This window comes from Trachurus japonicus, chromosome 9 (genome assembly GCF_045865225.1).
Source record: "Trachurus japonicus isolate A0001 chromosome 9, Traja_1.0".
NCBI classification, from domain to species: Eukaryota; Metazoa; Chordata; class Actinopteri; order Carangiformes; family Carangidae; genus Trachurus; species Trachurus japonicus.
Genome location: NC_140915.1, coordinates 38,338,790 through 38,353,414, shown reverse-complemented (window position 1 = coordinate 38,353,414; position 14,625 = coordinate 38,338,790). Strand labels below are relative to the sequence as shown.

The 14,625-nt window shown below is 44.7% G+C and overlaps 1 protein-coding gene across 3 annotated transcripts in view; it reads left to right on the top strand.

Annotated features, from left to right (window-relative positions):
• The window catches only part of kat6a (K(lysine) acetyltransferase 6A), a 38,250-nt gene that overhangs the window by 9,803 nt on the left and 13,822 nt on the right, over window positions 1–14,625 (top strand). For 2 of the 3 annotated variants that reach the window (XM_085787791.1, XM_085787790.1), the window contains exons 3-8: window positions 8,175–8,283; window positions 10,458–10,573; window positions 11,048–11,129; window positions 11,424–11,538; window positions 12,529–12,845; window positions 14,095–14,207. In XM_085787791.1, coding sequence (XP_085643917.1) covers window positions 8,175–8,283; window positions 10,458–10,573; window positions 11,048–11,129; window positions 11,424–11,538; window positions 12,529–12,845; window positions 14,095–14,207 — 852 coding nt within the window. The remainder of the gene's footprint in view (window positions 1–8,174; window positions 8,284–10,457; window positions 10,574–11,047; window positions 11,130–11,423; window positions 11,539–12,528; window positions 12,846–14,094; window positions 14,208–14,625) is intronic. The other variant, XM_085787792.1, reaches the window with a different exon arrangement.

Genomic DNA, 14,625 nt, shown 5'->3' with positions numbered 1-14,625 from the left:
AGGCAGGCTTTTGAAACCGTAAGTTACAGCTTCAAGTCACAACTACGACTTGGTAGCGTTCCAGGTAACCCGTAGCTCGTGTTTTTACCGTCCTGTTGTCTGTGAAAGTTCCCTATAACGGCCACTCGTAACTTCCGACCCGTGAACTCGTACCAGATCGAACTGGTATGACTTCACAGGAAGGAAAAACACAAAGTACGAGTTTCCTTGAACGCACCATGAGTTAGCAGCCCCCGCCCTTGTCAGGCATCAATTGGTCCTCGTGCTACGTCACCACATTCACGCGCATCCCTTGGCTGCACACACAGCCCTTCATGCCGTTCTCTCCCCTCATTGGATAACACTTGTATCCCACAAGGAAAATTTTCTCCTCGGGTTACAGCAGAGCAGAGTGACGGAGAGACTCGTGTTTAGGCTGAAATACTTCATGTAAGTGATTGCTGACGGAAAATAGGACTATTTAGGACTTATATTAACAAAAACATTCCACTGATATCTGCTTTAAATTCGATACATTTGGATGGAAACCCAGCTGTTGCTTTTCCTCTGTTTTGCTCACCGTCCTCCTGGACATGTGCATTTGTTTACAACGAAGCTGGCGAGAAATCAGTCAATAGAGCTGTAGATGACGTTGTATATCATATATGATGTTACGACGTGCATATGTGTGTAGTTTCATCTGTCATAAACAAGAGGTTACGGGTTATGGGGCAAGTTTGAGACAAGAGCTGGGACACTGGGGTGGCGGCTTTGATCTCACAAGGCTGGTTTTCAGCCAAGAGACGCATGTGGAAGACAGAGAGCCTCCATTCTCCCTCGCACACTGTTACAATTTATTTAACCTTCACAATTACTCCAAAGCTGTTTAATTAAGTTAAAAATGTAGCATAGTTATAAGCTACAAATCCTGCATACCCCCCCCCCCCCCTCCATATACATACATTCGTGATTTCAATATTGACCAAACTAATCGTGACTATGATTTTTGCCGTAATCGCCCAGCCCTACCAGCAGGTCACATGCTAAACACGTATAGGACAATGTTTTCCAGTGTTACCTCTTTGAAGCCTTTGTGCTGAGTGGTCATCATCATGTCTATCAGCGACTTTGACCTATGGGAAGCAAAGGAGCAAGCAGCAGCCGACGGAGCTGGCCACCAGTCTATAGAAACAGCATTAACGGCGGCGTCAGCGCCCAGGGGGGGGAGCAGTTACCTCAAGCTCAACCACCGACTCTGATGTGAATGGCATTTGGCACGGGAAGCGCAGCGGTGTGAGGCCTCGCGTATGGCCAACCTCACCGCCCCACAAATAGAGCCAATGTGTTGAGCAGCTGTGGAAGTGACGGCTGGAGCGCGGCCAGCCCCCTTGCTCCGTTTGATGCAGTGATTTAGCTTTGTGCTCCCTGGCTAACCCTGATCTTAATGGAGGGTGATGCCTGGCTGAACGGGGGACACGCTGGCACAACACGAGGTCCCTCCCCAGCCGCTCGTAGATGCCACCCAATCATTTGAGAAGTTAACTCCCAAAGCGTTCGATGGGATTTCAGGTTTAAAATGTCACACACACACTCGTGTTATCTGTGATCCGACGCCAGCTAAGTGTTCTCTTGTGTGTGTGTGTTTGTGTGCTCCTCATTGAAAGTGAAACAATGGCACGTCAAGGTGCAACTTGTGAAAGGAACGCGTGCGCGTGCTCGCGTATGTGTGTTTGCGTGTTGTCTCCGCTTGCACGGCATGTCCTGTAACAGTGATCAATGAGTTTGTGTTTGGAGGTGGTGGTGGTGGGAGGGGTGGGGAGGGGTGGCCATAAGGGAAGTGCGATGGGGGGGTTGCTGAGATCGGGCTCCCATGTTAATGAGATCCTTGACTTGAGACGAGACAAGGACAGCAGTAACGCTTTTCCCTCTTTCTGCTGCTTTCTCCCAATGCCTTTTATCCTTCCTCCCCTCCTCCTCCTCCTCCATTTCTGCTTCTCCTTTTGTCCTTCCTCCTTTGTTCTCTCCTTCCTGTCTCACTCTCCTGTCCTCTGTCTTTGGATAACAGAAGTCAGTATATAAAGAGGGAAACCAGGCTACACCAAGTTGTTTTTCTATAACCCATTATGTGTCTGTACGAGGCCTCAGACAAAGCTACATGTTGCCTCAAGTATTAATTTCAACTCTTTGGAAACTAAACGCAGGCAAACAGTGCGACGCTAGGCTACAGGATGTGTGTGTGTTTGACCGTGTCGTGCTTAAAGGGATAGTTCAGCATTTTGGCAAATTGGCATTGCCATAATCGCTATAGTCATAGCAGTAGGTTTGTTACCTTTAATTGTCGGTGTGAGCTATTTTTAGAACGGCGGAGCAGAGCCAGAGCTACGCTACGGAGGCTCATTATGGGATTTCTTGGTTTCCCTCATCAGACTCATCAAATACCCAATCCAACAACTCCAAAACGCTCTCGCGGACAAGTTGTGACCTGCACATTCACCACGCTATGAGATAATAACACAACGTTACGAGACAGAGTTGTTTTAGAGGTAAATTCATGCAAAACAGCTGATGCGTGGTTCCTGTCGAGGGCAGTCTCTGCATTTACCTTGAAAACAACTCCGTCTTGTAACGTTGTGTTATTATCTCATAGCGTGGTGAATGTGCAGGTCACAACTTGTCCACCAGAGTTGTGGAGTTGTTGGATTGTGTATTTGATGAGTCTGATGAGGGAAACCAAGAAATCCCATTAGCCTCCATAGCGTAGCTCTGAGCAGCTCGCGGCTCTGCTCCGCCGTTCTAAAAACAGCTTCCACCGACAATTAAAGGTAACGAACCTACTGCTAAACTATAGCGATTATGGCAATGGGCCAATTTGCCAAAATGTTGAACTATCCCTTTAAGCGATGCATATGTGGGTGTGTCGGCTACGTCGCACCAGGTTCCCCTCACCTGTGTTTATTAAGGAACCTGTAACTTGGCTTCAGGTGGCGTGTCGAGTCCACCCAGTTAACCAGCCGGTTGCCAACAGTTGTCATGTTGCTAAGCGTGTCTTTGCGGTTCAGTAACACAATAACACAATTTTCTCCTGGATCTTCCTTTTGTGTTGTGAAAAGAAGATCACATGCCAAAACATGAACACACAGACACACATTCGAAGTCCAATGTCGGCCATGGTGACGCTGAGCTGAAACAAGTCGGTCGACGACGTGAGACATTTCTAGCGCGCTGGCGTGTGTGTGTGGTGTGAGAGCAGCCGAGGCCGAGGCGGGAAAGACTGAAACAAGGAGGGAAACCGGCTCTCAGGAGGAATTTGAGGATTGTGTTTCACCGTTCCAATATCCCTGTCACGGAGGAGGATTAGCTTTTCGTTTTTTTAGTATCTGTTGGGGATTAATTTACAGTGGCAGCCAGTAACTGAAGCTCCACTGTAACGTGCATCTCTATACCAGGTGTCCGTGTGTGTGTGTGTGTGTGTGTCCGTGTGTGTGTGTGTCCGTGTGTGTGTGTGTGAAAGGCAATGCTCGCTCACTCGCTCACTCTGAGCTCGTGTTTACTCGAGCGCTCTCAGGGCAAGCGGGAGCTGTTGACCTCCTCCGGCGAGGAACGGGTTAAGCGTCAGGAATGATTGAGGTGTTGGTCGCACGCAGGCTGCTCTGAGGTCTGCTGCTGCAGATTTTCTCTCTTTCTTTATGCTTTCCATTTCCTTCGCTCTTTTGCCCTCCATTATTTTTGTCAGCGCTCTGCTTTTTTTTTTTCATATTCCTCTCGTCTTTTCTCTCTGTCTTGGCGCCGACTAACTTCATTCCTCCTTCACCGTCTTGGTGTGTTTTTTCAGTCAAATCCGGCTGTTTTAATTACGTATTCACCATTGTTAATGACTTTAACCTGTGAACCGGTCTGAGAAACAGAGAGCTGGTAAAGTCTTTCTCTCTCAGTAGCCTGCATGTCTCTGCTTATCTAACTCTCTCTCTCTTTACCGCTCTTTCTCTGCAGTCCCTCCTCTCTGTTTACCTCTTTCTTCCCTCACTCTACACCTTTTGTCTCTCTCTCTCTCTCTCTCTCTGTCCCTGTACGGTGTTATGTTGGGGGGGGGGGGGGGGGGGGGGGGTGTAGCATGGCGCTTCTGGAATCAGCCCGAGTCAGAAGGAAATGAACCCAATAAATCAAGCTCTCCTCCCTGCCAGGACCTGGTACCTACCCACATCTCTGCAGCTATGTGCATTTACACAGCTGTCCTGCAGAAAACCTCATAACCACCCCACACCCCCAACTTCAGTGAATGTCACGTTGTTGTTTTCCAGCTAAATAAAGGATTAGATGTTGTATTGTGGGTTTGGAAGAGATGTTATGACCTTGGCTGTAAAGAAATAAATAAATCTTTTTTTAATGGCTTCCCAAGTTGCATCACTATTGAAACTCTCCAGATTAGTGTATCTCTTGATCACAGTTCCAGAGGATGTACTTGAGAAAAGACTCTTCTTCTTAAGAGTCCCATGCTTTTAATTTATTTGTCTGTCAGTCCATCGTAAGCTCTAAATTGCAAACTATTAGGGTATGTTAGAGAGTTATTTGAGGCTTTGCTAAAAATACCCTTTTTTTTTTTTTTTTTTTACAGTGCTGGCATCTGCCCATCAAATGTCAAATTTTCTGCTAAATTAGTATGCTCACCAGTAGTTAAGTAAACTACAGCTACAGCCTCAATGAGCATTTGTATCAGTAGCTGCCTGACAGTGACTGCTTTGTAAAAATAGCATCTATTGCTGCTCTGTTATGTGACTTCATGATAGTGTAAGAACATCCTTTAAAGGGATACTTCACTCAAAATCGATAATTCACCATTTTTCTACTCACTGTCATGCCAAGGAAGGGTTTGGAGAACATTCAGTTATCAATTTTTTGGAGTTCCAGGGGGGGTCCGGCTGGCAATGGATTTTCATATAATGGCGGCAGATAGCACTCACTTTTGAATCATCCAAAACACACACTATGAAACATCCAAATACCTCCATACTGATCGTCCGTACTGACTCAAGTGTCCTGAAGCCCCCTCATGAAAAAGTTGTAGTAGTAGCTCCCAGTGGCTCTGTTGATGTTTGTGTGCATGCACGAGATTTGCTGCAAGATTTTTGTTTGTGGTTGTAAACCATTGGATGTTTGATGTAAACATGGAAGAACATCTCGCAGTAAATCTCATGCAGCCACTGGGAGCTACTGCTACAACAAGGATAAAAACAGAGATCTAATCATTTTTTTCCGAACAACTTTTTCACGTGGCGGCTTCAGGACACTTGGGTCTGTACGGATGAGCAGTATGGAGGTATTTGGATGTTTCATAGTGTGTGTTTTGCTCTATCCACCGCCATTATATGAAAATCTGTTGCCAGCCGGACCTCCACTGGAACTCCAAAAGCGTTTTGATGACTCTGAAAGTTCTCCCAACCCTTCCTTGGCATGACGGTGAGTAGAAAATTGGTGAGCTATTGATTTTGGGTGAAGTATCCCTTTAAATGTTAAAAGGACACTTAATACAATGGGTGGTTTATTATGACGCAGTCTGAGTTTTATAATATGAAAACATTCGGCTCATGTGCCCGGGGGTCTTAATGTTCTATTGTGTTGAATAAACGGTGGAATAATTCGACCTCTGACACTAATTAGCCGTAATAACTTCCTGTTTATCCACATCAGGTCAGGTTTAAGTTGAGCTGTGACAGTAGTTCTGTGAAGTCTTGCCACAGTGTGGAATCATCTCCATCACACCGTTGTTGTTTTCCAAGTTTATTCTATTTGTGTGTCGTCTCACACTCGGTCTCTTGCAGATGTTTCCACAGCTGCTGTAAATGTCTTTGCCGCAGATTAGAGAAGCATCACCACAGCATGGTGCTAATACGCAGTGTTTGTGCCAATACGCAGTGTGTGTGTGTGTGTGTGTGTGCGCGGTTCGCACAAAACGGTCTAATGTGACAGCCCAAAAAGCTCCAATTGGGTGTCATTAGATCACAGAAGCTCCTTTGTCCCGTCTCTCTCACACGTCTGCTGGTAAACGCCAGTCCAGGTGTCATGTGAGCTGCTTCAATAGTTTCTTTCTCCAGGCCACGCCGCCGCCCAGGCAACAGAGGACGCTGCCCTGAGCTCAGCTGTGGAGACGTCTCACTCCTCCACTGTCACAGAGGCAGCGCCACGTTAGTTTGTGATGAACTTGATCAGCGTCTTTTGTTCAGCAGGGCTTTGCAGTGAAGTCTTCTCCGTCCCGACGACACAGCTCTTGCTGCTGATCCGACCGACTGACAGAGCTCTGATGTATTTAACCTTAAAGTATTCGGCATCACCTTGATTGCACACAGATGTTCTCCATTCAACACAGCGTGTGGTTTGTAAAAAACAACTGGCTGTACGAGTGGTTGGCATAGAGGCAGCTGCTTTCCCTGATTATTGAGCTTTTTTTTTTTTAAATATCTGCATGAAGTTTTTAGAGATTTTTTCTTTTTTTTTATTTGATCGCTTCAGAAAATCCTAATTACACCCACTACAATTTTGGAGTATTGATAAAGGATACAATTTGAAAAGGTCAAAAATGTTTTGCCAGCATTTTAAATCGCAGTGCACCCAAAGTCAATCTGACATTTGTTGCTCCTAAAATTCATTAGTATACGGGACATTTATATAAGCTGTCAGTGTTTCATCTAGCTTTTTTTGTCTTTGGGGGGTCGGGGGGTGGATGAGTCCATTCCGGGGGGGGTGCAAGTGTAATTTCGATTTAGGCCCCAAACTAACTTATATAGATGTATGAGGCTCAGCTCAGCGATTCAGCTTCGATTTTATAATTTTTTATTCTATTTGAGGGTGAGTGCTGGTATTTAAAAATCAGATGGCAGCGGGAGAACAGCGGCGTTTGGTCGACCCGTCTGCAGCTTCTTCTCTCCTAGTTGTTGTGTGACTTTGTTTTCGGGTGCGTGTTGCGCTGATCTGCCGATATGGCTCCTACATAATTGTTTTTGGAAAGTGACTGTATTTAGAAATTTTATGATTAATTAATTGTGGCGCTTAATACCACGGTTAATTGTGAAAACAAGTAATCTTGACATCCCAATTAGACATATATATTATAGCTCCTTTCGATTAAAATAAACATGAGGCTAAATAATCGATTTTTTTAACTGCAGCTTGAATTCCGCGACAGTGTTTCCCTACATTCCTCTACATTTCAACCAGAGATGTAGGGGAAACACTGGTTGTACATATACCAACCAAAGTATAAAGAGTTTTACAGTCGGGAGTGACGGCAAAAACAAATCCACCTCACTCCTTCTATCTGCTGGGTAGAGCTCGGCAGTAAACAAAATGTATTTGCTGAAATTACTTGCGGTTTATTCTGAGGTAGAAGCGAGGCAACACTTCCCTCAGGGCTCCAAGCTCCAGAAACTTTCAAGGAGAGTCACCCAGTGGCCCTTCCTCTCCTCTGTGTGTGTGTGTGTGTGTGTGTGTTTACCTGCAGCGCTTCAGGGGTGCGATTTCTCAGCTTTATTGTTCGCACAAGTCCCATTTGATGCATAACAACAAGTTAAGTGTTACCCAGCCTCTTGTAATCTTGGACACAAATCTGGCTGAGGGTTGTGTGTGTGTACATTTTCAACTGATGTGTTTGTTTTGCATCCCAAGTACACACCTGCCGCAGACATGGTTTGTTTGTTTTTTTTTCGGGGGGGGGGGGGGGTGAAAAGAGTTACACGACCCCAGACACCGAACGTCTGATGGCGTGTTTTCAAAGCCGGTGTCAGATGTGGACACGCTGCAGTGGAATTAAAACTGCCAGAACAACCAAACGCACCTTTTGATCAAAACAGCTCAGGAGTCATCAAGAGACCGGGGGCTCACAATGGCAGCCTCTAGCCCCCCCCCCACCCCCCCCCCCCCCCCCCCCCCCCACCCCCCGACATGTCACATGAATTATACAAGCTCACCCATCACAGGAACGCTCACGCTCTCCATTACCCTAAACTGTGTCGTTCACAGATCGGCGGCGTCATCGTAGCGTCTGAGCTTGTTGATACACACGGCGACACTCTGCCACCGTGGCAGGACACAGAGGGGCCACTTTGTTGTGTTCATTTGTACAATGAAGCTGTTAAGTTGACTGACGGTCTCAATTTGCATCCCTCTCTCCCCCCCTCCCCCCTTCTGCTCTGTCCCTCTGCCAGCCGGTAGCGGAGCCCATCCCCATCTGCAGCTTCTGTTTGGGCACCAAGGAGCAGAATCGTGACAAGAAGCCGGAGGAACTCATCTCCTGCGCCGACTGTGGCAACAGCGGTGAGTGTTCACTCGTGACCCATAAAAACCCAGCAGCAGCCAGCACCGATGGAGAGTTTCACTTAACACGGTTCTGGAGGAAGAACCAATCAGCTGGCCCCACTAAACTCACATGTAGTTGGATACAATAGATGCATTATCACATTACTATCGCAGGTATTTTGACAAAAGCACGTTACAAAGCACATTTAGACTGTGGGTATAAGAATTACCCAGTGAAATATTAGGAAGCTGCACTCTGAATTATTTACTGTGCACACACTTAACACACTGAACCTCTTCATTTCAGTTTAATGGCCTTTATCTGTGTCTTTGATGGCCGTTCAGATGAATTAATCTCTCACTCTTCAAGTCTCATTTCAACTACTTTTATTCCTCAGTGTGAATATTCATCTCCTCTCAGCGGTTACATGACTGCCTTCACTACAGCTGACATTTCACAACGGCTTTTACTTCAACCTCACTTCAGTTTACACTTCAACCAATGCAAACACTTCAACTGAAACTCTTGTACAACTGTTATTTTACCTGTTGAAACTTTTTTAATGCCTTTTTTTGTGTTTTTTCAGTAATTCAGATTCAGAGTTGAAATCTAGGGCTTGGTTAAAAGAAATCAATTTTCTGATTCATATCAATCTTCATTTGAAAGATCCATTATATTGATTCATAAAATCCTTTAATCAATCTTTTTTGATGTATGCCATTTCCTTTTTGTTAGTCTCCCACAATCGTACTAAATGTTTGAGATCACAGAGCAGCCTGATGACAAATCTCCAACCGCCCCGATGATGTAAACATTAACATCTTTAACAATGCTACAGATTAGAGAGTTCCAATTAGCAGTATTAATTTAATGTCTTTCACAACAACCAAAATTGATATTAAAGGGATAGTTCAACATTTTTGGCAAATTGGCACATTGCCATAATCACTATAGTCTCAGGAGTAGGTTCGTTGCCTTAAATTGTCGGTGGAAGCTATTTTTAGAACGGCGGAGCAGAGCCGCCAGCTGCGAAAGCTAATGGGATTTCTTGGTTTCCCTCATCAAACTCATCAAATACACAATCCAACAACTCCAAAACGCTCTGGTGGACAAGTTGTGACCTGCACATTCACCACGCTATGAGATAATAACAGAACGTTACCAGACAGAGTTGTTTCAGAGGGAAATTCATGCAAAACTGCTGATGAGCGTTCTCGTCTGGGGTTGTTTTTTGGCAAGCAGTCTCTACATTTGCCTCTAAAACAACGCTCTCGTAACGTTCCGTTATTATCTCATAGCGTGGTGAATGTGCAGGTCACAACTTGTTCACCAGAGCGTTGTGGAGTTGTTGGATTGTGTATTTGATGAATTTGATGAGGGAAACCAAGAAATCCCATTAGCTTCCATAGCGTAGCTCTGAGCAGCTCACGGCTCTGTTCCGCCGTTCTAGAGATAGCTTACACGGGAAATTAAATGTAACAAACTTACTCCTAAAACTATAGGTATTATGGCAATGGCCAAAAATGTTGAGCTATCCCTGTAAAACTGAAATATATCTTAATGAATCAATATCGATTTGAATTTGAAATTGAATCAAATCTAGACTTTGTGAATCGAAATCAAATCGATTCAGTAAATCAGCAGCGATACCCAGTCCTGTTCAAATCCAAATTCTTCTGTCTTTTTATTTCATAAGCTGACCTGCTGCCAACCTGAGAAATCTGAACACAAACTGGTAGTGAGCAGCACTTCCCTCTAAATTTGAGATATGACAGACCCCCGTATAAAATCTTTTTTTCTTGCAGCAGGAGTTCTAGTGTTCTCGCCAATACTTGCTTACGCTGACATTGCTTAGTGGAAGCAGAGGACAGATTGTGTTCTGCTTCTTCCCTCAGCGGGGTTCTGTCCCAGACAAGGCCGTCTTGTTTGCTGCTCTTCAAACAGAGCAAATGCACAGCTCTGACAGATTGTCATTTATGTTTGAACACTCTCTTTGCAGCCAGGTTTGATTCAGTGAGGGCTTTAATTCCAAAAGGAGCTTTCTTTTTTTTTTTTTTTTTTTCCCCCCCTCCTCCTCTTACAATGATGCAAGTGGGTCACAGCTGTCAGTCAGCAGCAACAAAGAAAAAGAAATAAATAAGTGTGTGTCGTTGACGCACTTGTTTGTGTACGCCTGTCTGTCTACCTGCAGGCCACCCGTCCTGTCTCAAGTTCTCCCCAGAGCTCACAGCGCGTGTCAAGGCTCTGTGGTGGCAGTGCATCGAATGCAAGACTTGCAGCAGCTGTCAGGATCAAGGAAAGAATGCGGTGAGTGGATGAGCGAGTATGGAGGACTGGCAGCCCGAGCAGTGTCTGCGAAACGCTCTCTTCTCTGCTTAAGTGCCAGATAGAGATGCTGATAGACATATCTGCGGTCCTGGGATTGAGCTATTTTAGTAAGGCTCTCGTGCCTGTCAAGTCGGGAGTCATTGTTATTCAAATGTTTGCAGGAGATGAAGCTAAGGCGTAAGACAATAAGAAACCAAGCAGGTGCTGAAATCAGTTTAGTTTTTACCTTACAGTGATAGAATATAAAGTCTTTAAATGTTGTTATGTGATGTGTGATGAGAACGAGCCCTGGAGCCGTGCATCCTTCTGGACATGGATCACACAGACTGATCTGTAATACATGTACAACTTGAGCCCAGTGTTTTGTTCTAACTCATCACTTCTTAATGAGGCCTCTGATAATCATCAACACTGCTGTGTGTGTGTGTGTGTGTGTGTGTGTGTTTTGTGCAGGACAACATGTTGTTCTGTGACTCCTGTGACCGGGGCTTTCACATGGAGTGCTGCGATCCTCCCCTCACGCGGATGCCCAAAGGTAAACAAACATCACCGGCCACCTTATTACCAGTTGACAGCACCACGAGGATTCAGATGAAACAGACACAATTATATCTTATGACCATGATATTTTCAGTACACGATTAAACCATCTGTTGTTGTTGTTGCTGCAGCCACTTCCTAATGAAACATCTGATGCTTCACTGTTAAATAATAATGTATTATCTGTGTCCCAGAGCATGGGTAGTACCTGCACAGAGGCCTGTCTCGTCTAATCCACCTCAGTGTATGTGAATCTGTGCTTTTTTTTCCCGCCCTCTTTGTCTCACAGGCATGTGGATTTGTCAAATCTGCCAACCCAGGAAAAAGGGAAAGACGCTCTTACACGAAAAGGCAGCACAAATCAAACGGCGCTATAATGCACCACTGGGACGGCCCAAGAACAGGTAAAGAACTGCTTTCAGCTAATGCCGTCTTCATCAGTGTCAGCCCGGTGGAGAGCTGCAGCAAGACGCCGTGTATCTGTCTGTCTAGAATGAGTTTTGTTTTGTTGCCATTACTCCTCTCTGCCCCATTTATCTGTGTGTAAAAATAAAAAACTGTATGCACTCAACCTGTCACAGTCCTAACCAGCATTGATTGAAATAACAGCGTTATAAACAAACAACGCTACTTTTTTCAGTAACAAGTAATTAAAGAAGCTAGTATTTCCCCTGTTATAACACTGTTACTTTACTGACTATAAAATGCGCCGTTACTTGACTCAAGACGTCGCGCCACAAAATAATACACCTGTTAAAGTGTATCATTATTATTTGTTTCAGTCCATAAACCCGTTCATAACCAGGTTAGGGTTAGTTAATATGACATATTTGAGCGTTTTATTTTTTATGTCACAATAATTCAGCACAAAAGACAACAAAAAAATCCTGATACAGTATCAGTGGCATGTAGACGGTACAGTTTTTTTTTTTTAATTATGCCCACATCCCTACCCTCCCCATATTTCCCAAAGAAAAAAGAAAAAGTATTATTTTATTCCAAAGTTAATCTTTCTAATGGTAAAAAACAAAAAAAATTATCCATGAAATCCTTAAAGGTTGGAGAGAAATTATCTTTCCAAAATTAAAGTATACATTTCTTACCAGATCATGTAATATCCTGCATTTTTTCCCGTCTAACTGACGATTCAACGTCTGGTTTAACAAATACAAACTGGGACTGAGTGTGTGAAGGAATGAACTGAGTTCCAGAAACTTCACATGTGAGCATTTTATAAAAAAGAAATGCAATAGTTACTTTTCCTGGTAATTAGTTACTTTTATAATGTAGTAACTCGGTTACTTATGAGAAAAAGTAAAGAGTAACTATAACTCACTACTTTTCAAAAGTAACGTGCCCTACACTGCTAACCGGACCCTCGTCTTCCTCTGCAGGCCGGGGCGGCCTTTCAAGAAGCTCGGCGGGCGCGGCCGGCGGAAGCGCTCGGCCTCGGCCAACTCGTCCTCCAGCTCCTCCTGCGAAGGTTACCCCGGCGACGACAGGCTCCTGTTCTCGATGCGGGAGGACGACGGCCTGTCACAGAGCAGCCTGCGCTTCAACAACAAGACCAAGGGCCTCATCGACGCCCTCACCAAGTTCTTCACGCCCTCGCCCGAGGGCCGCAAGGCGCGCCAGGAGGTGGTGGACTACTCGCAGCAGTGTCGCATCCGTAAGAAAGCCAGTCGCAAGGGAGATGGAGATGACAGGGGGGGTAAGGGTTAGCTTTGTTTTTCTGCTCATACAGACAGAGCTTCACTGCTGCGGGGGGATCAGTTTCCGTCTGTAGACAAACAGCTGAGCTTAATGCAAGATGCTAGATTCTCATCGATCCAGCAGACACTAATCGGGTTATAAGACCTGCAGCCGAGTGTGTTACACACAACCTTTTACACTACAACCACCAGACTCGGCGTCGGCTGTCAGGTGGGTGGTTTGATGGCAAACGGACTCAGCGCTACCAGTTATTATTGCGTCGCACAGACTGCAGAGGCTCGGGAGTTCTTTGTCCTATTTTTAAAAAAAATGATCCAACCCTGATGTAAGTTATTGGGAAATTGTTGCTCAAGGGGTAAGAGCGGTGCAGAATTGATTTGTCATTTTCTGCCTGAGGAAATTGTTGCTTATGCACTAAAAGAAAACGGCTGCGTAATGTTGAAGTGGCCACCTGCAGTTTTATTTCTACTGAAGTTTCTGAAGCCGAGAGCGCGCAGTCTCAAGTGCAGCACAGTGGAAGGGAATGAACGTGACGAGCAGACACATCAGAAGCATCCACTCGAGCTTCCACCAGCACCCAGATCAGTGCTTGATCCCCTTTGAAGAATTTCTCATGCAGTGGATAATCAGGTTCATATATTCTTTGCCCAAAATATAAATCAAGAGCCACACCAGCCCTCTCTGCTTTATCATGAGGAGGAGATGACTTAATGGCTCTCTCATGTATTTAACTTGTGTATTACAAATAGTACTAATATGCCCTGCAGTTTCATAGACATTGGCTTAGCACTTTATGCAGAGTGTACTAATGACAGCAAAGTGGGCTTGATACCCATTAGGATACCCCATCTAACCTGTCTTTAAACCTTTCCCTTGTCGTAAATAGCAAAATTCTTCTTAAGAAAGAAAATGTTGTTTATTTAGATAACACCTTTATTCATATTGACATGTCTGGTAACACTTTATAATAAATACACACTATTAAGCATCAGTTAAGCATTAATAAATACTGAATTCTTCATTTATAACGCATGAATACTCATTAGAATGTAGTTTATAAACACAGTTAGTGCTTATCAACGATGAGTAAAACTTTAACTGTGTTTATAAACTACATACTAATGAGTATTCATGTGTTATAAATGCTGAACTAATGCATAATAGTGTGTAGTTATTATAAAGTGTTACCACATGTCTGTGCACTGGGTTTTTACATTAACGTCGCCTCTGTTTTCTTCAATCCTCAGACAATCAGGAAGGCAGCGACTGGCGTGACGACGAGGACAAACTGCCCGGCCACGAGAACCTGACGGAAAAAGACATCGAACTGTTCAGACACATCCAGGAGCTGGCGCTGCAGGTATACACACACACACACACACAGACACACACAATATTAAGTGGTGAACAGACCTGCAGGTCCTTGACCGAGGCTGCCAGGCTGGACTAATTGGATGTGATATTATGTTAAAACTGAAATGTGCAAGAGGAGAAGCTGAAATTCATTGGCGTTGAAAATGTGTTGAGAAAAGAGCAGAGTCAACATCGGCCGAGTAGTAAAAGCCGGTCACTGGCCCAGATGAGGGCCGTAGGTTGTAGGCACGTTGGTGGGTGGAAAAGTCAACGAGCTGTGAGAGAGCGATTGTATCTCTGCACTGAAAGAAATTAATTTGCCGCAGAACAGCTGCCAGATCCGGCATGTATATTAAAATCATCCATTACCGTAGATGCTCGGAGTACAGGGCAGACCTGGGTGGTGAGCGGAGCGCAGGCTTACA